Source organism: Eubalaena glacialis, chromosome 17, assembly GCF_028564815.1.
Source record: "Eubalaena glacialis isolate mEubGla1 chromosome 17, mEubGla1.1.hap2.+ XY, whole genome shotgun sequence".
Taxonomy (NCBI): Eukaryota; Metazoa; Chordata; class Mammalia; order Artiodactyla; family Balaenidae; genus Eubalaena; species Eubalaena glacialis.
The window spans coordinates 4,999,856-5,023,766 of NC_083732.1; the positions used below are offsets into that span (position 1 = coordinate 4,999,856).

The 23,911-nt window shown below is 43.2% G+C and overlaps 1 protein-coding gene across 3 annotated transcripts in view; it reads left to right on the forward strand.

Moving 5' to 3' along the window:
- LYN (LYN proto-oncogene, Src family tyrosine kinase) overlaps positions 1–23,911 on the forward strand; it is a 109,594-nt gene that overhangs the window by 47,318 nt on the left and 38,365 nt on the right. Inside the window, exons 2-8 of one of the 3 annotated variants that reach the window (XM_061172233.1) lie at positions 6,332–6,468; positions 9,501–9,546; positions 10,378–10,483; positions 12,236–12,334; positions 12,456–12,559; positions 13,871–14,020; positions 15,318–15,470. In XM_061172233.1, coding sequence (XP_061028216.1) covers positions 6,337–6,468; positions 9,501–9,546; positions 10,378–10,483; positions 12,236–12,334; positions 12,456–12,559; positions 13,871–14,020; positions 15,318–15,470 — 790 coding nt within the window. In that variant the 5' untranslated portion in view covers positions 6,332–6,336. The remainder of the gene's footprint in view (positions 1–6,331; positions 6,469–9,500; positions 9,547–10,377; positions 10,484–12,235; positions 12,335–12,455; positions 12,560–13,870; positions 14,021–15,317; positions 15,471–23,911) is intronic. The other 2 variants (XM_061172232.1, XM_061172234.1) reach the window with 2 other exon arrangements.

Here is a 23,911-nt window from a genome sequence, read left to right on the forward strand (position 1 = left end):
AGTAAGAAGGAAAACAATCAAAGGGTGCCTAAAAGGTTTCTGTTTGGGTGGGCAAAGTACATCTCTTGAGTTATGCAACTGGTAGCAGACTGCATGGATAAGAATTGTTTTAGGACGAGTCCCTGTGAATGACCCTTGAACTAAACTAAACCTACTTTTGAAGCTCAAGGCCACTTTTGTCTGGGGGATCGTTACCACCCATCTCCATGTCCTTGGGGCTTCCTTTCTCTTTCTAGGCTCCCTAACTCAGAAACCTCTTTTGGAGATGAGCTCCCTCCACAGTCATGCAGGAGGCTTGGGTGGATAGAAGTGCAGCTTCAAGGCCGATGGGCCAAGGTCCACTTTAACGGGGACCTTTGATCGCCAGGCACAGGTCCATCTGTCGGGATGTCATCCTGGTATGCGCTGTGCCAGACACAGAGCAAGCAATTCCACGTCCTTCTCTTTTTTCCCACGCGCCGTCTGTCTCCTACCCTAGAGATGTTTCTGGTTACTCCAGAACACGACCACTTGGTGTTGCAAGGTCAGGCAAGAGAAGGGCAGCGACAGGAGGGAGACTTCAGAGCCTGTGGATGAGTCATTCACTTGCTGCTGGGAAAACGCAATGCAAATTTACGAACTCAGCTTGGGAAGTTGCAGGGAAGTGGAAAAAAAATGTTTTTAATTTCTTTTTGGCTGCTAGGATAAAGGCAGAAAATGCATCAGTCGTCAAAAAACAAAATGCGTAAGTCGTAACAAAAATAAAAACAAAAACAGTTTCTTTTGTAGCACTTTGTAAAGGCAAGAAATTTAGGTTCTCGGGTTAAATTCTAGTACCTTTGCTTTTAAATTTTAAAATCTAGGATTGTGTGAAATAGCTGTTAAAACGTGGATTCAGATTTTATAGGGGAAGTGGCATCCAATTTCCTGTTTTTGATTTCTTTAAGCTCTCAGAATATGAGAAATTGGTGATTTAAAAATCTTTGTATAGCCGAGAGGGAGGTGAATTTGTATGGACTTCAGGTTGAAATAGACATGATGGAATATCTTTTAAACTTGTGAAACTTATGATGAATAACAAAATATTACCCAAAATGTGTATTATACAAATCCAAACTCAGGAACCTCTTTCACTACACAGTTCCTTAATGACAGAGTAATACACACATTTACATTCAGGTCATCATGTTATAAAAGTGGACAGCAGAGTAACATGGCATATGGGGTACCTTGCCCAAAAGAGGGGAGGGGCAGAGAGGGAGAAAATGCAAGTGGCCCGTGTGTCAGCCTGAGGCTGAGATGGGAGATGAGCTTCTGCCGTTCCCTCTTTGGGGGGAGGTGGGGTTTCCTTTTGCTTCTCATCATGGGATTGTTTCTCTTCCAATGTTGGAGGGAAAACTGGCATTTGGACCACATTTATTTATGTATTTAACAAAGATGTATCTAGCTCTTACTGTGTGCTGCTTTAAGTATACTTCTAAGAACTTTACAAATATTAACTGATTTAACTCATCTAATCCTCATAACAACCTAATGAGCTCGATGAAGTTATCGCCATTTTTTCAGAAGGAAACTGAAGCACAGAGGTTAGGCCACTTGCCCAGGTTCACACAGTTAATAATTGAGGGACCCAGGATCTGAGTTTAGCAATCCAACTTCACAGTCCTTTACTCCAAAATATTTTGCAAATTGTGGTGTCTTCCTTAGGAATTTTTAAGAGAAAATTTCTGTATACGATTGTGCACCTTACAAGTGGACTTCAGAACCCAACCAACATGGTAGTGGGTATCCTTTCAGACTTTTTTCTGTGGACATTAAATATATATGGGTATGCGTGTGTGCGTATATATATGTATATACTGATTGGTTATATAAATTGATTGATATATATGATTTTTTTTCAGTCAATAATGATTGGTGGTCAAGAACATCCAAATTAAAAAAAAAAAAGAACATCCAAATTATACAAATCTCTCTTTTTAACCCACTTCAGTCTCATAATATGTCAGTTTGGTCTCATTTAATGGACTCTCCCCTATTGATGGACACCTTGTCTCTGTCTGTAGTATAAATAAGACTGATATGAACATTCATTCATATTCCCTTTGTGACAGAGGGTTGCCCACTGTCTCTGTCTCATTAGATCACCTACTCGAGCTTATGTGTGAACATCCCAGGGTTGTATTTGCATGTCAGACACTCAGGTATTATTATGAGTAACTCAAAGTCTCCACATGTAAAATGTGCCTTCATTTACTGTTAAACAAACAAAAAAAAAATTGAAGACGTTGTCATCTACATCATCCACAGCACTTTATGTAAAGCCCATCATACAAAACTTTAGAATTCTCATGCTGGGGCCTCCCTGTCTGGTGAGGACCAGGTCAGCTTCCTCTTTCCCTGGTGAAAGCGCGATGATGCGGGCTTTCCTCTGGCTCCTCCTGCCAGGAAGCCTGCTACTGCAAATCTGGTGCCCACTGGGTACTGCAATCTGCAGTACCAGATTGCATCCTCCTCTTCTCCCTGCCTCGAGTTTTCTGTTTCCAGTTTATTAAACTCACTTTTTGTAAAAGCATTTCAGATCCTTTTGAGAAAGAAGAAGCTATAAAAACAATCTCTTTAGTATTATTAATAAGGAGATAAAATGCATGTTTCAAAATAGCCATTGTTTGGCAACATGGTAATTTAAAAAAAAAAAGAAAAAGCACAGACTTTAGGCTAAAGCTATGTGAGTCCACCATTCACTTGTGCAATGGCTTTAGGCCAGCCATTTAATCTCTCCAAGCCTCAGTTTACTTCTCTGTAAAGTGGGGTTAATAATACCTGGGTCATGGGGTTTCTTCGAGGATTAAATGAGATGCTCAGAAAATTACAAATGTTTAATTGAAAAATACTAAGGTGTAAATCATTGTAAAGCGTAGCTCCTGTCACTTGCAAACACGTAACTGTGCTCTCAGTTTTTGTTGGGGGTGCGTGTGTTTTGTGCTTTTCTGGTACCTTCGTACAGTGAAAAGAATTGAGGACCTGATGTGAGCGGGTGGCGTTTATCCCCTGACGCAACAAGATGCTCTCTGAGCTTTCTTGCTGGAGTGTTTGAATTGCAGGGACCCAAACTCAAAGCTCAGTGCTAGTGGGTTAGGGTCTCCCTCTACAGTACGTACTTTTGGTTCTCAATTATCCATGTGATGGGGGAGGGGAAATCATGACATAAGCGTAAATAAACGATAATCTGCGGATTATATCACCTCCTCACACATCCACCTGCTTTTTATGTTCATTCTCCGTCTTCCTTCCCACGGAGCGGGCCCTCGGACCATCGCCGTCACCCCTTCAGAGGTCTGGGTCACCGATTCCTCTCTCTGCGCCCTGTAACTAAGACCCACAAAGCGCTTTTCTAATCTCATCTCCTGCCTTCACACACAAACGTGCGCGCACACACATACACACTACAGGGGTTCCTAATATCTTGGAAAAAAAAATTTTTTTCATAAAGTTGTTCGTACCATCCTCCTATTTTCTCCCTTATCCGACTTATTATTTTGAAAATTTCGAATCTACAGAAAAAAAAGAATACCCTCACCTCGATTCACTAATTTTTTTTTTTTTTTACTATTTTGCCACATTTGTCCCCTCCTCTTGTTCCCCCGGCCCCCTTTCTCTTTTTCATTTTGTTGGAAGTGTTGAAAGTTGCAGATACCCCGAGCTTGCATCCCTGCCCGCCTTGCGTGCATCTCCTCGGATGTGGACCTTCTCCTGCGTGACCGCAGTACCGTCATCACGCCTTTAAAGCGCACAGTTGCCCACGATCACGTTCACACGCATTCAGATTTCCCCAAGGATCCAGCCACGTGTCCTCCCCCCTCCCCCCCATTCATTCAAAGCTCATTCAAGATAGAGCTCCGCCCCTTCCCCTCCCCTGTCCTTTCTGAGGTGCCCAGCTTTTGGCACATCGTGGATTTGTCTGATCATTTTGTTGCTCTAACCTCTGTGTTTCCTATAAACTAGAAGTTAGTGCTAGAGGTCTCTGTCCCTCTGTCTCTAATAAAAACGACAACGGCTGGGGCGGGGGCGTCTCCTTTCCTTGCCCACCTTGAGCAGGAGGGGTTGGGATGAGCATCCAGGAAGCCCCGCGTGCAGCAGCCAGAGCGCTTGGTCCCTCCCTTCTTTCCGTGAACCCTCTCGGAGCACCTGCTCTGAGCAGGCACATTGTAGGGAAGGGGCAGGTTGGGAGCCCGGCCCGTCTGCTTCGGTTCCGTTTGGGGAGCTGACCTTAAAGAAACCCACGTGTAACGGAATGGCCGTCTTAATAAGAAAAATGAGAGTGTAAAGCGTGAGGAGTGGGCAGAGGGGTGACCTTTTCAGTAGGGTGGTTGGGAAGACCTGTTGGGGAGGTAACCTTTGGGTCCAGATCTGGAAAAAGGAGAGTGACCCAGCCGGCTAGGGCCTGGGGAGAAAACCGGGCGCGGGGAGAGCCAGGGCTGCCCGGGTCGGGCACGCGTGCGTCCTGGGGACCCACCGGGCTCCTCCCCTCGCAGCTCGGGGCGCAATCGGGGGTCCGCGCGGGGTGGCCTTTTCCGCTACCGAGTTCCCTCCTTCAGGCATCATCGTTTTAATGCGGATGATTTAAACACAGCTTCTTTGGAGGATGAGGGTGGGCCTGGTCCGAAAAGAACTCCCCTGTTTATTTACAGATCAACTAGAAAACCCATCTCCATTTCAGAAACTTTAGCAGATGAAAAAAAAAAAAATCTGTCCTATTTTGAGTCAAAGGAGTACTTGCTTCCCCTTTATTTTGGGAACTACAGCTCACTAGTTTCAGAAAGGGGTGTGACTGTCCTTAGAGGCTTCCTACGTCAACCAATGAAATGATGAACAAGGTGAAGGTCGCAGACCTCCTGGAAGCCTGCAGGACCAAACGCAGGATGAGCTGGGGCGACAATGCAGAGAGGATGACAGTTCAGAGGAGAGCCCCTGAGGCTTCTCTGTACACCAGGAGGTGTTCCGAGCTCCCACCGCCCGCCTTCCCCACGCGGAACCATCCGTCTATCGTCCTCTGAAGTTCTAGGCAGGGGTCCCCCTTGGCAGTGTTTCAGAATGACACAGATCACTGGGGAGCACCCGCCCCCCGCCCCCCTCCCCGGGCCCAGGTGAGCCGAGACGATTCTGGTGTGCCTTCAGGTTTGGGAACGCTGCCCTCTAAGACCTTCTAATGGAGCTCATAACAGATTTTGTTTTGTTTTCAGTGTATAAATTTGACCATGAGGCTGTACTGTACGGCAATATTCATATCCGATTTCAGTTTTAAAATCATCTTCGGAGTCCCCAGAGTGCTTTGGGTGGCGCTCTACACATCCTAGTGTTAACTGAATAGACGTATAAGAGTCTAGCATTCAGAGGGGTGGTTCCTCCTGTCTGGTTGCCCGCACAAGCCCCCCCTCTGTCAGCGGTTCTTCCCTGAAGCCTTAGGCTTGCTGATGGCAGCCTTCTGTGCCTCTGGCTCGGCCATCTCTCCTGGTCTCCAGGCTCACCAGTCTCACTGGGAAGTGTACAGGATGTGATTGTTTGGGTGTTCCTGCAAGCATCTTTTCTCCATACCTGTGCCTCCTCTTTTATTTCCAGTCTTGGTGAAGGCCACCACCATTGCCCCAGGCCCCAAGCCACTTTTGGTTAGAGCCAGATTCTATGCCTTCTGCCTCTTAATCATGCTTGCCTTTGAAGCCCCAGGTCCCCTCACTTCACCTTGCACAGTGACATTTGTCTTCAGCTGTGCCTCCCTCTCCAGCCCAACTCCTGGACTTCCCTCCTTGTTCCCTGAGGGGGTCAGCTTGAACTAGTTCCCTGAAGGGGCCTTGTTATCTCAGGGCCAATACTTTGCATGTGAAGTTCCTTCTTCCTGGAATCCCTTTACTGACTTTGCCACCTGGCTGACATCACTCCCATTTTGACTCACAGAGCATTTCCTTCAGGACACTTCCCTGCCCACATCCTTTTCCTCTTGCCTGAGTGCGATGTCTTTTCCTATGTCCTGTGCGGCCTGTGTCATTGACTTGCCACATTGTATTGTAATTTTAATTCACCCATCTTCGCCACAAGAATATGAGTGTCTTTAGGGCAAGAATTATATCTTGCTGACATAAAACTGATGCTCAATAAATAGCTTTTGAATGAATGAATGAACAAATGTATGAACAAGCAGCCAGTTTGTGAACAGTATCCACCTTTGAGTTTGTTAAACCATCCGCAATGAAGAATAAAAGCGTACTTTTTAACTCTTCGTTAATGGAGAGATTTTGGTGGCTTGAAGCCAGTTCTGGAATGGTAAAACAATGCCATGGCTTTTGTATTCCAACAGGAACTATGGGATGTATAAAATCAAAAAGGAAAGACAATCTGAAAGACGATGGAATAGATTTGAAGACTCAACCAGTACGTAATACTGACCGAACTATTTATGTGAGAGATCCAACGTCCAATAAACAGCAAAGGCCAGTAAGTAGATAGTCTCAGGGGAGCATTCCCACAGCAGGATCAAAGCATGGCTGCGTAATTTAAACACCAAATCTGTACCATGTGCATGCAAAAAAAATCATGTCAATTACTTGGGCCTCCAATAATTTTTGATATGCTTTGTAACTTAATCCTTTAAAGAGCTTATAAATATTTTCAGGATAACCAGGCCACTTAATGTACAATAAAGGGGGCTTTGGTCACCTTCTTATGTGTGGAGATAATCACCTTTCCTATCCCTGGTGTGAAGACCCACTCTTTATATATAAAGATATGTATCTGAGCTGGTGTGACTTAGGATAGGTAGTGAGATTAGAAGGAAATGCTGGATTCAAGTCAGAAGCGAAAATAGGTCCTTTGGTGTATCATACTTTACCCCATCTTGTTGTTCTTTAATTAATTCAAAATAGTACAAACACTGAAGTTGCCATGACTTATTACAGAGAATTAAAAGATTTTTTTTTTAAAAGCATAACTAATTCTGCCTTCTAACCTTACACAGATATCTGTACCAACATTTTTATATGAGTGATGTGTTGTTTGATGCATCCGAGAAATGCTTGGCAAATGAAGGACTAATGCCACATTTCATGGGAGACAGGAATAATTAATTGGATAATTATTAATTGGATAATAATAATAATTTGGATAATTACAACCTTAAATGCACTTTATTTCAGATTTTATATCCTCTCCATCTATTCACTCATTATATGTATGTATGTATATCTCCCATTGCCTGGTTTTTATGGAATTCCTCAGCATTTAAGCTAGAAGTAGCTTATTCCACGTTAGCCCAAATGCCTTCATTAAGAGTTTTCATAGTTTCTCTAATCTGACATGTTTTTGAATGCCTTGGCATTCCAGAAGTATGTTATTGTTGTCACGCCCTCTGCCAGCCCTCTCCCCCTCATTCCCCATTATGCTGCAGGTTGACGTGTGCCAAAGTCACATGTCACTATTGAAATTGGTAAGTCACTGTTGGCCTTCTTAAAAAGAAGTGGAGATGAAGAGTGAATACATTATGCTGTTAATTACCATACTTGATATTTCTAGACAGATACATTAACACTGTAATTTTATATATAGAAACTTAAAATGTATAAGATTATTGATAACTTTAATAATTTGGTGATCATAAATATATAAATGTAATATTTAAAAACATCACATAAATAGGTATAGATGTGGAACTATTCTATGGAAATATGACTTATAGAAAGTGAAATGATACAGGAATTGGACTCACAAATAGTTTTCTTATTATAGACTTCAAAGTTCTCATAAAAAGGATCTGGCTTTTTCTGGTATCATGTGCTATAGATTTTACATGCTTTAAAACCCCCATTTTTCTTACGTGATGAAAGAAGATGTCCTTTATTCAGAAAAGCAAAGGAAAACAGTACAAACTTATGCACCATTTTCCCTCTCCTTAAGAGTAAAGGAGGTTAAAAGTTAAGTTAGAAAGCAGAAGTAGTAAACATGTTGGAAGCCTCTCAGCTCCGTCCCACACACCGGGAGCGCTTCCTTGTGCCTTCTGTGGTCACAGATGCCCTTGTTTACGAACCAGACAGTTGGCCTTATTCCACAGATAACACCCAGCTCCGGCCACACGTGCCTAAAATCCACCCCTGGATTGATTACAGACGGTGTGATGTGACATCAAGGCTGAACTGAGGCAAATTCAACAACACTCTAAGGAAAAGACATTTTAAAGAAAAAGAGTGATGATAGATGAGTTCCATACACGTGTTTTGGTCTTATAAAAAGTGTGTTAAAACATTTGTCAATTAAGGTCTCTTTGATATTTGAAAATCAGCTTGCTGCTTTCAAAATGATTTAATCAGTTTCTCATCTCATTTCCTCTAACTCATTTAAAGTTGATCATGCATCCTAATTATGCACATCTAAATGAGTCTAAAAATCAGTGTAAAGCTTCTTGAAATCAACATTGAAGGATAATATGGACCCAAGATTTTCTGATACCAGAAAAACGTAATGCCCCCCACCCCCGGAGATTTTATGGGCTGACTTTCATCAGAAATTTAAGTTTCAGTACAAACTGTTTTGGTCCCCATTCCACTAAATCGCTTTAATCAAGGAGAAACATGATTTGTGGGTGTAAGCCTCTGACAGTACCTTCTCTAAAAGAAGCTCAAGAGGTCTTACACATCCTCCCCACGGTCACTGAGGGAAAAAGGGATTTGATTTAAAAGGTGATTGAGGTGGCCTTTGTGCCACCAGACCCTTCCTGATAATTCACCTCTCAACTAAAATAACAGGGATGCCATCTGTCCCCATAACAGAATCAGGGTCGGCCACAGGAAGCCTGGATCTGTTAGCACTTGTTCTCAGCTGCTAGAGACCGAGCCCTGACTGCAGTTTTTAAGACAAGTCTGGGAGTTGTGAAGATCAGCAGTCCTGGGCCGGGTGGCACTTCCACAAGGTCACCAGGGCCCCAGGTGACCCCCAGGGCCCCTCTCTTTTTCTCTGCTGTCTCTGGTGACTGGTTTCCATATTGCTGAGACCCCAGTTCGTTACCTTCTTCTAGGCAGAAAGAAGAGGGCCAGGGAATACGAGAGTCAGGCCCAAAGCCCCACACGACCTGCTTGCAGATAAACTCCTTCCCCATCTGCACAGAATGCCGGAGAATCGGAAAGCATCACCATTTATCTGGGCACATTGCCTCCCCCAGTGATATTAGGGGTCTGGTACCAAATCAGAGGGAGGGTGCTGATTGGGTCAGCAGCTGGCAGCCACTCTCCAGAGCCCTGGTCGTTTCCTGCCGCCAGGCCCGTGGCCGCTGGGGAAGGAGAAGCCGTTCCCTGGGCTGTGGAGGTCAGGACGCAGCTCCACAGGACTGCTCCTCGGTACTCCTCTTCTTTCTGGCTTAATGAATTAACAAATCTAAACCCCATTCGCTTCTGCTAGAAAATGATGCAACATTCAACACGAATGTAAGTGTAAAAAGCTAAACATAAAAATGTATTTTTCTAACAAATATTCTCTCGTAGGTTGCAGACTCTCAGCTTTTACCAGGACAGAGGTTTCAAAATAAAGGTATGTTTTCACGGCAGCATGGAAGTTTCTTTACTGTTAGAGCCTCTGTAAAGTAGTTGTCCTGGGTGTTTTTGTTGATTTTTTTTTTTTTATTGTGAGAAAATATACATAGCATAGGATTTATCATCTTAACCATTGAAGTGTTCAGTTCAGTAGCATTAAGTACCTTCACACTGTTGTGCAACCATCACCTCCATCCATTTCCAGAACTTTCCCTCATCCCAAACTGAAACTCTGTGCCCATCAAACATGGAACTCCCATCCCTCCTCCTCCCAGCTTCTGGTACTCGCCGTTCTACATTCTGTCTCTATGAGTTTGATGACTCCAGGAATCTCGCCTAAGTGGAATCAAGCAGTATTTGTCCTTTTGTGTCTGGCTTTTGTCACTTAGCGTAATGTCTTCAAGGTTCATCCATGTTGTGGCATCCGTCAGAATTTTCCTCCTTTTTAAGGCTGAATAATATTCTGTTGTATGTATAGACCACATTTTGTTTATCCATTCATCACAGTGTGTTTGGATTGTTTCCTCCTTTTAGATTTTGTAAATAACTCTGCTGTGAGCATGGGCGTATCATTTCTTAAACCTAGAGTTGGAAGTTATTGTGGTCGTAGGTCTATGTGATTTGAGATAACAAACACTGTACCGGTGTGCGCAGTCTGTGACCGACCACGGACCACGTGGGCCCCGAGCCCCACTAGGAAGGAAGCAGGTCTTTATTCCAGCTGCCCGTCTCTCAGCGCCTCACCGCGTCCTTTGTGCCCCATGACAATTTGTTACAACATTTCTGCTGTGGATTCTCAAAGGTCTTCGCTTGCGTTCTTCATTTTCAGATCCAGAGGAGCAAGGAGACATCGTGGTCGCATTGTACCCCTATGATGGCATCCACCCAGACGACTTGTCCTTCAAGAAAGGAGAGAAGATGAAAGTCCTGGAGGAGTAAGTGCACCCGGGCATCCCCCCCGGCCTGCCGCCCTGGCTTGGCCGCCAGCAGCACAGTGAAGCAGACACCCCTCTGGGGTGGGCATGGGGCCCCTAGCCTCCTTGCTGCCCGAAGGAGCAGGGCTAGAGAGATTTTCCTCTTAGGCTTTGCTGTGAGCACTTCCCAAGGGTTTTCCCTTTCTTTCCTTATCCATCAGTGCTGCCTTAAGAGGTTTGGGTCTATGTGGAGTTTGCATGTTATTTAAATTCCATTTTTAAAAAATATTTATTTATTTATTTACTTATTTGGCTGTGTTGGGTCTTCGTTGCTGCGCGTGGGCTTTCTCTAGTTGCAGCGAGCGGGGGCTACTCTTCGTTGCGGTGCGTGGGCTTCTCATTGCGGTGGCTTCTTTTTTTGCGGAGCATGGGCTCTAGGCGCGCAGGCTTCAGTAGTTGTGGCTCGTGGGCTCAGTAGTTGTGGCGCACGGGCTTAGTTGCTCTGCGGCGTGTGGGATCTTCCCAGACCAGGGCTCGAACCCGTGTCCCCTGCATTGGCAGGCGGATTCTCAACCACTGCACCACCAGGAAAGCCCCTTACCATTTTTATTTCGTTATTTTACTCAAATTAAGCCTGGGTGTATGGGTCCAACTGGATGTGATTCCTCAGGGCGTGGTGCTGAAGCAGTGGTCGTCTCGGGAGAGTCCCCACTCAGCATTTAGCGTTTCTGTGAAGATGCTTGGACATCATTTCCTTGACCCCTCCAGGCTGACTCACAGACCTGTGGCCCTGCTCAGACCACAGGGCTCAGCAATATGTGCTGAGAATAATGAACTCCAAGAATTCTAGTCATCTTTCATATGGCGTCACCTTGGCCTGCCGACCGGGACACCCTTGGTTGGTTGGAGGAGGGAGACCCTGATTAAGTTTATGGTGTTGAGTGGCTGAGAGCGGTTGTCAGTTCCTGGCTGAGTGTGAACTTGAACCAAATCCTGGCCCTGCCAGCTGATAGCTGTGTGACCTTGACGAGTCACTTCAATTCTACACCTTAGTGTCTTCACTTATGAACCGGGAACAGCAATACCTCTGTCATGGGGTTGATGAGAAGATTATGTGTGTACATATATATAAACATGGCACAGGCATGTAGTAGACCACGGCCTAGTGGCAGTTGTAATTGTCCTTCACGTCTTGCAGACGAGGGTCCCGTCTGGGTGTGGGAATCTGATGGGGAACATAGTTGAGGCTCACAAGGACCCGTCCATTCCTCCCTCCCCAGCCCCTTCCCCGGCTCCACGCCTCTCACAGAAGGTGAGAGTGTGGTGATGAGGCCTAGCTGCTTGGGGTTATTTTATGGTTTTTCTATTTCTTTTTCCCATGGCTTGTGTCTATGGCAATGAGATGTTTTAACAAAGGAGTTTATAACATCGGAACTATGGCCCTTCATTCCCTTGACTCCCATTTCTGTAAGGACCCCTAAAGCATTTCTTAGATATGAACTTTTTGTTTCTGCAAGATGGGAACCATTTTCACCAAATGGCAGCTCTGAGCACAGCAACCCACACTTCAGTCATGAGACTGTTTTCTTTTGCTTCCATCTCTAAACATATTTATATTTTAGCAAGAAGCATGAACTTTCTCCCTGGATTCTGGGTTTCCAGGGGTCTTCCCCGCCCTCCCTCACCCTGCAAGACAGACACATTAAGACAATTGCTCTTGTAGTTCTTGAGTCATTGAATACAAACCCTTTTGGATGCGTGTTTCTATTCCAGGCATGGAGAATGGTGGAAAGCTAAATCCCTTTCAACAAAGAGAGAAGGCTTCATCCCCAGCAACTACGTAGCCAAAGTCAACACCTTGGAAACAGAAGAGTGAGTCCTTTCCCGTGTCGTCTGGGACGGTTCTGTTTGTCGCTCTGGGTTTCTTGTTTATTCTTTGTCTTTTTCCTTCCCGGGATTAAAACACCCATGAAATGTTAATATGTCTTCTCAGGTGGTTTTTCAAGGATATAACCAGGAAAGATGCAGAAAGGCAGCTTCTGGCACCAGGGAACAGCGCTGGAGCTTTTCTTATCAGAGAAAGTGAAACATTAAAAGGTAGGAAGTGACATAAGGCCTCTTATAAAACACTGTTTAGGAAATCATTCTTAGAAACGATTCTAGAATTCTGAAAAAAAAAAAAAAGAATTTTTTTTGGAAAAAAAGTCAATTACTGGCAGACCTCGTTTTATTGGCTTCACTGTATTGTGCTTTGCAAATACTGCAGTTTTTTACAAACTGAAGGTTTGTGGTAACCCTGCATCGAGCAAGTCTATTGGTGCCAGTTTTCCAAGAACATTTGCTCACTTCATGAGCAAATGTGTCTCTGTGTCACATTTTGGCAATTCTTGCAGTATTTCACACTTTTTCTTTATTATTATATTTGTGATGGTGATCTGTAATCAGTGATCTTTGATGTTACTATTATGACTCACTGAAGGATCAGATGATGGTTAGCAATTTTTAGCAGTAAAGTGTTTTTTTAATTAAAGTATATATGTTGTTTTTTAAACTTATGCTATTGAACACTTAATAGACTACAGTACAGTGTAAACATAACTTCTTTAATGCACTGGGAAACCGAAAAGTTTGTGTGATTTACTTTATTAGGGTATTTGCTTTCTTGAGGTGGTTTGGAACTGAACCCACAATATCTCTGAGATATGCCTGTACTATGTTCTGGTAGTGAAAGTTTTATAGTTTGATAACAAATAACAAGCTCAAATTATTAGTTTTGCTACTAAAAGTAACATAAAAGCAGACATAATTATGGCTATTTTTTTACCATGCTTTATGTTTACTGAGCCTCTTAAATTATTATTTAGTATAAAACTTGAAATTTTAAGAGAAAGAAAATCAAAATAACTTTTCAATTCAGCAAAATAATTTTTAAAAAACCATCACAAAGAAGAAAAAGTGTGTTGGTAAGCTTCACAGCAAACAAAACACTAGCTTTGTTTGTCAAGTAGACATTTTATGACTTTAAAATTATGTACTATATACATGCTCAATTTATATTTTGCATATTTTTATGGCAAAATGTGTCCACGGTGTGTATAATGCCAACCTTTTTAAAAATATTTTATTGAAGTATAGTTGACTTACAATGTTACGTTAATTTCTGCTGTACAGCAAAGTGATTCCATTATACATATATATATTCTTTTTCATATTCTTTTCCATTATGGTTTATCACAGGATATGGAATATAGTTCCCTGTGCTATACAGTAGGACCTCGTTGTTTATCCATCCTATACATACTAGTTTGCATCTGCTAATCCCAAACTCCCAATCCTCCCCTCCCCCATAATGCCAATCTTACTTACAAAATGTAAGTGTAATCTTTGCTTGTACTTCTTCCCCCACAGGAAGTTACTCTCTGTCTGTCAGAGATTATGACCCCGTGCATGGTGACGTTATTAAGCACTACAAAATCAGAAGTCTGGACAATGGGGGTTATTACATCTCCCCACGAATCACTTTTCCTTGTATCAGTGACATGATTAAGCATTACCAAAGTAAGTGAAAATGCAAGGTCAGACAAGAAAGATACATCTATTATGATAAATATATGGTGTCAAACATTTATATTAAATTTTTTTGTATCCTGAAACTTTATTGAATTCATTGATGAACTCTAGTAGTTTTCTAGTCACATCTTTAGGATTTTCTATGTATAGTATCATGTCATCTGCAAACAGTGACAGTTTTACTTCTTCCTTTTCTATTTGGATTCATTTTATTTCTTTTTCTTGTCTGATTGCTGTAGCTAGGACTTCCAATACTATGTTGAATAAAATGTTTTATGTATCGTATTTCTTTTGGATAAAGTTGGAGGATGATATTCTATAATTGGTTCTAAATTAATCTATAAGTATACATTCAAAGTCAGATTTGATCTTTGTGAATAATTATCCTAGTCCTTCCCACCTAGTTTGTGCTGTTTAAGAGTTAATGTTCCAGAATTGCAAAGAGAAAAATGGATATTATTTTCGCATAGTACGTATTTTTACAACGCATCTTTAAATATCTGGAATAGGAATGCAAATTTGTAGAACTGTGTCCTAGTGTATACATGTCTATGTGTGTGTAAAGTACATACCACGAGTATGTATTACTCTTGGTAAAAGAAAACAGAAATAACAATAACACCAAAATATTTAGAAGTGGCCTGTCAGTGGTCCTCTGTCGCCAATCTGCTCTATAGCCTGGCTAAGCTGAACCCATGACTGTGTGTTTGAGGCCAGTTGTAGTGGGTAACTCTTGTTACTGCTTATTTCTTCAACCTGCTCCAAGGGATTACACATAAAATTTGCTTAGGTCCCAAAATATGGAGAGAGCAAGTACCCCAGATTTTGTGGAGTCCTCCTTCCCTCTCTGTTACCCCCATCCATTTATCCATCTGGCACGTGTGTTGAGGGCTTGTGGAGCCCTGGCCCTGTTCTGGCACTGGGGCCCCTTGGTGACGTGACCAAGTTCCCACCAATGTGCCCTGGAGAGCTTACATGGGCTCTGTAATTAAAATTATATTCTATTAAGTGTGACAACGTGTCAGCCTTTGTTTATCTGTTCATTTTGTTGTTTTTATTTTTATAGGTTAGCATTACTAATGAATAAAATCAAGTCTGTCTTAAACTGTCTTTCATTTAAGAATTTCAAAAGTCATGATTACGCAGAAGATAACCCTATAAGCATCTTAGGTTCACAGACCTTGGCAAGTTGAAAATGATAAGACTCATAGTCCGGACTTCCCTATAGATACTGGTAAAATACAAGGGACGACTTTTTCCACGTTTATTTTCTCTTTCAAATTAGAGCAGTCAGATGGCTTGTGCAGAAGATTGGAGAAGGCATGCATTAGTCCCAAACCACAGAAGCCGTGGGACAAAGATGCCTGGGAGATCCCCCGGGAATCCATTAAGCTGGTGAAGAAGCTCGGTGCCGGGCAGTTCGGGGAAGTCTGGATGGGTGAGTGTGTGGCTTTGGAGCCAGAGTCCCTCCTGGGGGCGACGGCAGGAGAAATAAGGGCTCCGGCCGATTTCTATCAGTTTTCTCAGAAGCATCGCTGCTTTTGTTTTCCTCTGTCCACCTGTGCCAAGAACCAGGCTACACAACCTACGTGATTAGACTCTTCCTCTTCCTCGTGACTTAGTAGTTCTCTTTCAGGATGAATTTTTTTTTCATGAATTTATCTATTTATCTATTTTTGGCTGCGTTGGGTCTTCGTTGCTGGGCGCATGGGCTTTCTCTAGTTGCGGCGAGCAGGTCTCCTCTTCGTTGCGGTGCATGGGCTTCTCATTGTGATGGCTTCCCTTGTTGTGGAACACGGGCTCTAGGCATGCAGGCTTCAGTAGTTGTGGTGCACGGACTCAGTAGTTGTGGCGCACGGGCTTAGTTGCTCCGCGGCATGTGGGATCTTCCCAGACCAGGGCTCGAACCCGTGTCCCCTGCATTGGCAGGTGGATTCTTAACCACTGCACCACCAGGGAAGTCCCAAGGATGAATGTTTATAAGGAAGGGGGCAGTGGGCATTTATCCTGGTGGTTCTGTCTACTCTTCCGTGATTCTCTCATCACCAGATTCTCTGGACACACATGTTAAGTGCAGGAATGTGCTTGCATCTCAGGGAAGGGTACACTTGGGTTAAGACCAACCTTACTAGTGGGCTTAATAGGAAGCCTCACAGGTATTGCAGTTTCTCACCAAGAAACTTTGTAAAGATACTCAAAATTCCACCATCAGAGAATCGTTCCTTACCGTTAAGTACTGCCTTCTCAGACTGGCAAGAAAAGCACCAAAATGATAACAGTGGCTTTCTCCAGCAGATACTTTTTGCCCACCTGTCTTTTCTAAAGCTTTTATAATGACTGTGAATTCCTTTTTCTTTTGTAAAAAGAATTTTTTAAAACTATTTTTTACTGGATCATTGTTTCCACGCCAGCATTGTGTGAGTGAGAGCAAACATGATTTCTAAAGAGAAGGGGCAGACAGCTTTTAAAACCCATCCAGCCCCAGCCCAGCCAGTCTTCGAGGGAGAGGTTTCCCTCTAAAATCTCAGCCCCTGGGATCACAGCTTTGCCCATTTTCTCCTGTTGTCACTGCTTTAGCCAAAGTATCGTTTAAATATGCCTATGCATATAATTAATTCTTACTGCGCTGTAAGTCTTTGGGAACATGATAACGGAATTCAGGTAAATCATGATTACACAACCTCACCTTGCTCATTGGGGTCTGCGTGCGTACCTGGCACTCTGTTTCCGGTTGGGCCCGCAGATCTGGGGGTGTGATCTTGCTCTAGGTGTGTCTTTGCCACCACTCTGTGGCCCAGAACATCACCTCCTCCCCCTCCTTGCTCTATCCACCTTTTTTTTTAAATTGAAGTAAAATTCATGTAACATAAGATCAATCATTTTAAAGTGGACAATTCAGTGACATTTACTACATTCACATGGTTGTGCAGCCACCACCTCTATCTAGTACCAAAATACTTCCATCACTCCAGAAGGAAACACTAGACACTCCCCTTCCCCCCTGACCCCGGCCCCTGGACACCCACCCTTCTGCCTCCTTTCTCTATGGCTGTGATACCCTAGGGACCTCATGTAAGTGGAATCATACAGATGTTTGTCTTTTTGTGTCTGGCTTATCTCACTCAGCATGATGTCCTCAAGGTTCACTCACGTTGTAGCCTGTGTCAGAATTTCTTTCGTCTTTTATGGTTGAACAATATTGCATTGTATGGATATACCACAGCTTATCTATTTATCCATTGATGAACATTTGGGTTGTTTCCACCTTTGGACTATTATGCATAATGCTTCTTTGAACATTCGTGTGCAAATTATTGTGTGGACAAATGTTTTCATTTCTCTTGGGTATAGACATCCTCCTAGGAGTGGAATTGCTGGGTCACATGGTAATTCTATGCTTAACTTTTGAAGGAACTGTCAAACTGGTATCTGCTCTTTTTTTTTTTTTTAAATTGCCACTTTTCCCCTGAGGTATTTGCAGTTACTTCTTAATATATTTTTTCCAAATCCACAGAATAGGGGCAGGTATAATAAACACTGTATATTCTTCACCTAGATTCACCACTTAATATTTTACTGTATTCTCTATACACACACACACACACACACACACACACACACACACGTACATATTTTATTGTTACTATGGAGCCACTTGAGGGTAAGTTGCAGAGGTGATGACTTTCACCCCTAAGTACTTACACAGGTGTCTCCTAAGAGCAAAGCCATCAACTCACACTGCATATTGATCATGTTTGGGAAGCTCCACGTGGGTCCACACTGTCTAGTGTAGAGTCTACATCCAAATTCCCCCCATTGTCCCAGTGGTGTCCTCATGGCTGTCGGGATCATGTGTTTGCATTTAGTTGACCTGTCTGTAGTCTCCTTGAATCTGGAACGGTCCCCCAGCCCATCTCCATCATTCATGACAGGTCAGTCATTTTGAAGAATGCCCCTCATTTGGATTTTCTGATTTTTCCTGTGACTTGGTCCAGGTTACGCCCTTGGGCACGAAGAGCATCTAAGTATGAAGCGATGCCGTGCCTTCCTGCGTCCACTGGGGCACAGAATGAGGGTTGGTCCCATTATTGCCAATGTTCTGTTTGATTTTAAGGAGGTCCACCATATTTCTCCATTATGAATGTTACTTTTTAATTCCCTGTTGTAACTAATGAATAATCTGTAGGGAGATTCTTTAAAATTGTGTAAATATACAAAAGAGCTTTCCCCAGATGGTTTCAGCATTACTTGCTCATTTGGATTCTCATCCCTCTTAGAGGCTATAACTTCTCTGAAAGCTGCAGTAGTCTGTCCTCTGACCACCCTCCCCTAAACACGGCGACTCCAACCTCCCGCTCAGGCCGGGAACCAGGACTCTGCCTTCCGTCCCTCTCCTCCCTTTTCCAGACTTGTGTCTTTAGTGAGCTTATTGGCAGGAAAATACACATTCATGATTACATTTCACTGCCCTCTAGGTCTCCAAGTCCATCCTGCCTCTCTGCACGTGAGTGGGGAGGAGATGAGTGTCCAGGGGGAGGGGGGGAGAAAAGAATGTCCCAGCTACACATTCCAAGTGCATTTTCATCCGCTGTCTCACATACTCGCAGCAGTAGGGCTGGAAGAGAGGAGTCACCGTCACCATCGATGAATGAGGGAGGGCCCTGAGAAGCAGGGAAGCAGCTCACCCAGAGTCACTCAAGGCGGGGCAGAAGCCAGCTGCCCCGGCCTCCCAGAGACTCAGACTCGCTCGCTTGCTAAGCTACCTACAAGTTAGTTGGACCTCCCTGGCCTCAGTTTCCTCATCAGGAAAATGAGCAAACAACTATCTCATCAGTTGCTGCAAGGAAGAATGAGATTATGTACCTGAAGTGTTTCCTGTAGAGTCTGGCTCTGTGTGTGCTCTATTTTTCTTATTATTTTCATCTTACCATGTTTGACTATAGTCACTAGAAGCTATATTTCAGTGGATTTTCCCCCAATTTTAATTATAAGTTCAAACTATAAATAATCCAGTTAGACCTTCCTATGGATATTTGGTGACGAAGGAATTGCGTATCTGTCTTGAGGATACAAAAGTGGAGGGAGCTTGCTGGGGTGTCCTCATCTGCTCTGAAACAGTAACCCTGCATACGGAGTGGTCGTGTGGAGGTCTGTTCCACCCTCCTTGCGTTCAGCTGTGAAGTGGGATAAAGGCATTGAACTGCATGCTGTTTGCACCCAAGAGATCAGATCGGCTGGTCTGAGAAGTTACCAGTTTCAGGGGGAAGAGATTGTGATAGCCCTCTTGTGTTTTCTTAAAATGTTCCCAAGGGCTACTAGCAAGTGGAATGGTAAGCTTTTTACCAGCTCCACCATGGGGGTGCCCACCGGTGCCATCTGCCAGCCCAGCTCGTACAGTCCAAAGACGCTGAGGGTGTGAGCTCACAGGCCCTCAGAGCAAGGCAGCAGGGGAGGGCCCATGCCTGAGAAGACCTGCTCTCAGCCCGGTTCTGAGCCTCTGAGCCAATTTCTGTTCAGCGGCTCGAGGCTGTGCTGAAATTGTCACCTGGAGCTCAAGCCACTGGGCCTTTCTGGGATGGAGAAAACCTCTTTGCTTCCAATTCCAGATGTGCTAAACCCCCTGCCCATCCACCCTCTCCCATTCATGGGTTTCCACGTGCTCAATGTCGATGCTGATTTTAGAGGAGTTTTATTTAACGTGTACCCAGGTGGTGCCTGGGAGAAACTGAGGTGTAGAGGAGAGGAGAATGGGACCATGGAAAAGATGGAATTGGTCTCTCCAGAGTGCTACTTTTTATTTAGACTGTTTGAAAGAGGCTAAAAATCTTGGGAAAATTCAGCATTTGGATAGGTTTGTTGATCATGTTTGTGTGTGTTAAAATTTACCACCGTAGCCATTTTTAAGTATATAGTTCAGGACTGGTATGGATATTCACACTGTAAAACCAATTCTCAGGACTTTCATCTTGCAGAACTGGGGCTCTAACCTCGTTAAACACAACTCTCCTTGCCCCCTCTGCCCAGCCCCAGTTAACCACCGCTCTATTTTCTAACAGTGTGACTGCTCTAGGGACCCCGAATAAGTGAAATCATACAGTTATTTGTCTGTGTGTGTGTGTGTGTGTGTGTGTGTGTGACCAGCTTATTTCATTCAGCATAATGTCCTCCTGGTTCATCCATACTGTAGGTGTATGTAAGAATTTCCTTCCATTTTTAAGGCCAAACAATATTCCATTGAATATTAATTATGCAGTAATATAGATTACCATATAGTAATCCAGAAACAATGGATTTCGGTTATCCGTTCATCCACTGATGGACACTGCTTCCACCTTTTGGCTGTTGTGAATAATGCCTCCGTGAACATGAGTGCAAAAATATCTCTTTGAGACCTTGCTGCCATTTTTGGCAGGGTACACACCCAGGAGTGGAATTGCCGCATAACATGGTAGTTCTATGTTTATTTTTTGAGGAACCTCCATACTGTTTTCCATGGTGACTGCATCAATTTACACTCCCACCAATGTTTCTCCACATCTTCCCCAGCCCTTCTCATTTTCTGGTGGATTTTTTTGTTTGTTTGTTTGTTTGTTAGTAGCCATCCTAGTGGATGTGAGGTGGTGTCTCCTTGTGGTTTTGATTTGCATTTCCCTAATGATTGGTAATGTTGAATATCTTTTCATGTGTTTATTGGTGATGTGTATATATATCTTATTTGGAAAAATGTCTGTTCAAGTTCTTTGCCCATTTCTAAAATTAGGTTGTTTGTTTGATTTGCTAATGATGTTTGAAAAGGGAGAGATAGCAGAGGCTCACTTGAAATGGGGGTTATAATAGAACCTAGCCTGTAAGGATGGTGTAAAAATTGAATGAGATGATGCAGGTAAGCATTTAATACAGTTGACAGCATTTAAGAACTTTGTTATTATTAAATACTTAATTTTATTATGAAGATAGTATGATAAATTAGAGCAAAGGTTATGAAATAGAGATGAGAAATTACCCAGGATTCCCCCCTCAACACAAGCTGTTTCTTGCTGTTTTTTTTTTTAATTAAACTTTTTATTTTGAGACAACTATAGAGTTACATGCAGTTGTTAGAAATAATACAGAAATGAAAACATCTGTTCACACAAACACTTTTACACAGATGTTCATAAATAAGAGCATTATTCATAATAGCCAAAGAGTGTAAACAACCCAAATGTCCATCAGCTGACGAATGGATAAACAAAATGTGGTATATCCATGCAATGGAATATTATTTAGCAATAAAAAGAAATGAAGTCCTGATACATGTTACAACATGGACGACCCTTGAAAACATGATGATAAAGGAAAGAAACCAGATACAAAGGACCATGTATCATGTGATTCTATTTCTGTGACATGTCTGGAATAGGCAGATCTGTAGAGACAAAGTAGATGAGTGGTTGCCTCAGGTGGGGGGATGGGAGGAGGGAGACGTGATTGTTAATGGGTACGGGGTTTCCTTTGGGGCCAGGAAAATGTCCTAATAATTGATTGTGGTGATGATACCACAAACCTGAATATACAAAAGCCAGTGAGTTGTATATTTTATTTTTAAGTCATTATTTAAATTTATTTAAATTTTATTTATTTAAAATAAATTATTTAAATTATTTAAATTTATTTTATTATTATTAATATTATTTTTGGCCATGCCATGCGGTATGTGGGATTCTAGTTCCCCAACCAGAGATTGAACCTGTGCCCCCTGCAGTGGAAGTGCAGAGTCTTAACCACTGGGCCACCAGGGAAGTCCTGAATTGTATATTTTAAATTTATTTATTTATTTATTTTTGGCTGCGTTGGGTCTTTGTTGCTGCTTGAGGGCTTTCTCTAGTTGTGGCGAGTGGGAGCTACTCTTCATTGCGGTGTGCAGGCTTCTCATTGCGGTGGCTTCTCTTGTTGCGGAGCACGGGCTCTAGGCTCACAGGCTTCAGTAGTTGTGGCACGTGGGCTCAGTAGTTGTGGCTCGCGGGCTCTAGAGCACAGGCTCCGTAGTTGTGGTGCATGGGCTTAGTTGCTCCGTGGCATGTGGGATCTTCCCGGACCGGGGCTCGAACCCGTGTCCCCTGCATTGGCAGGCAGATTCTCAAACACTGTGCCACCAGGGAAGCCCCGAATTGTATATTTTAAATGGGAAAATGATATGGTATATGAATTATATTTCAATAAAGCTATCGTATATATAAAAGAAATAATACAGAGAGGTCCCATGTAGCCTTTACTCAGTTTCCACCAATAGTAACATCTTGCAAAACTATGGCATAATATCACTGCCAGGATATTGCTATCGAAAGTTGTTGTTGTTTTTTTTTTTTTTTTAGAAATTCACGTTCTTATTTATTGATTGATTTATTGATTGATTGATTGCTGTGTTGGGTCTTCGTTTCTGTGCGAGGGCTTTCTCCAGTTGTGGCAAGCGGGGACCACTCCTCATCGCGCTGCGCGGGCCTCTCACTATCGCGGCCCAGCGGAGCACAGGCTCCAGACGCGCAGGCTCAGTAATTGTGGCTCACGGGCCCAGCTGCTCCGTGGCATGTGGGATCTTCCCAGACCAGGGCTCGAACCCGTGTCCCCTGCATTGGCAGGCAGATTCTCAACCACTGCGCCACCAGGGAAGCCCTGTTTGTTTTTTAATTGTACCTTTCTCCTTCTAGTTTTGTATTAAAGAAAGAAAAGAAGAAAGGGAGGGAAGGAAGGAAAAGAAAGAAGAGAAAAGGAAAACAATAGAAAATTTTGATCTGTGATCTCGTGCAAGCATGGTTCTGTGATTCTGGCTGCCAGCCAGGGAGCTCTTCCTTAGCCACTGAAATTACGTCAATTTGTTGAATGCATTTAGCAGAGGAATGCTGGGGAATAAGACCAAAAGAATATTGGTGGGTGCTGTGCTGCGAAGCAGGTCACAGGATGCCCCTCTCCCGTGTGTGTCTGCACGTCTCATTCTGACTGAGGGACCCATTAAGAGCAAGGTCTGTGCAATTTAGAGCTGCCAGAATTTAGGTTTTACTTCTCAAGGAATAAGCTGGCTGGCTTTGCTCATTGATATAAAAAGGACAACAAATTAAAAATTGTAACCCTGTTAACTAAGTAAGTGAATATTTTCGTCAAGCATGAGAAGTGGCTCATAGACTCCCAGGCACACTTTATTGTCTGGGTTTTTTGGTGTGAAGCACCGTAGACAAATACGAGGATGTGGTCTGTGCTGGGGAGCGGGGGGAGCAAGGGGTGGGGAATAAAAGAAAGGAGTTTCTCCCTCAAGCTGTTTCCTCTTGTCCCGGTAATCCTCTGACATCTGGCTTGGAGACACGTTTTCCTCAGTGGGCTGTTGGATTCCCAGGGAACTGACCCATCAGTGACACGAAGGGTGATGTTTCCTGTTGCCTCTCGGTCTCTGAAGAGACTTTGGGAAAGAAAGGAAGCTGATTTTGCGTTGAATTTTGCTGGATCAGTTTTCATAGGAGCCACAGCTGCATTGACATGAATCACCAGCCGCCTTCTAAAATCAACTACGTGCATCTTTTGTAAAACCACCCTCCATTGTGTGGTAGTCAGCCTCTTTTTGGCAAGTTAGTCACACCTGGAGTTGGAGCTTTCTCGGCTTTCTTTACCTGTGGCAGAGAGTGGCACCCACGCGAAATTATTTACTACCTTCAAAAGATTTTTTAAAATGGCTTTGCAACTTCCTTTTTATTTATTTATTTAAAAATTTATTTATTTTTTATTGAAGTATAGTTGATTTACAATGTTGTGTTACTTTCAGGTATACAGCAAAGTGATTCAGTTACATATAAGAATCTTTTTCAGATTCTTTTCTCTTCTAGGTTGCTACAAACTATTGAGCAGAGTTCC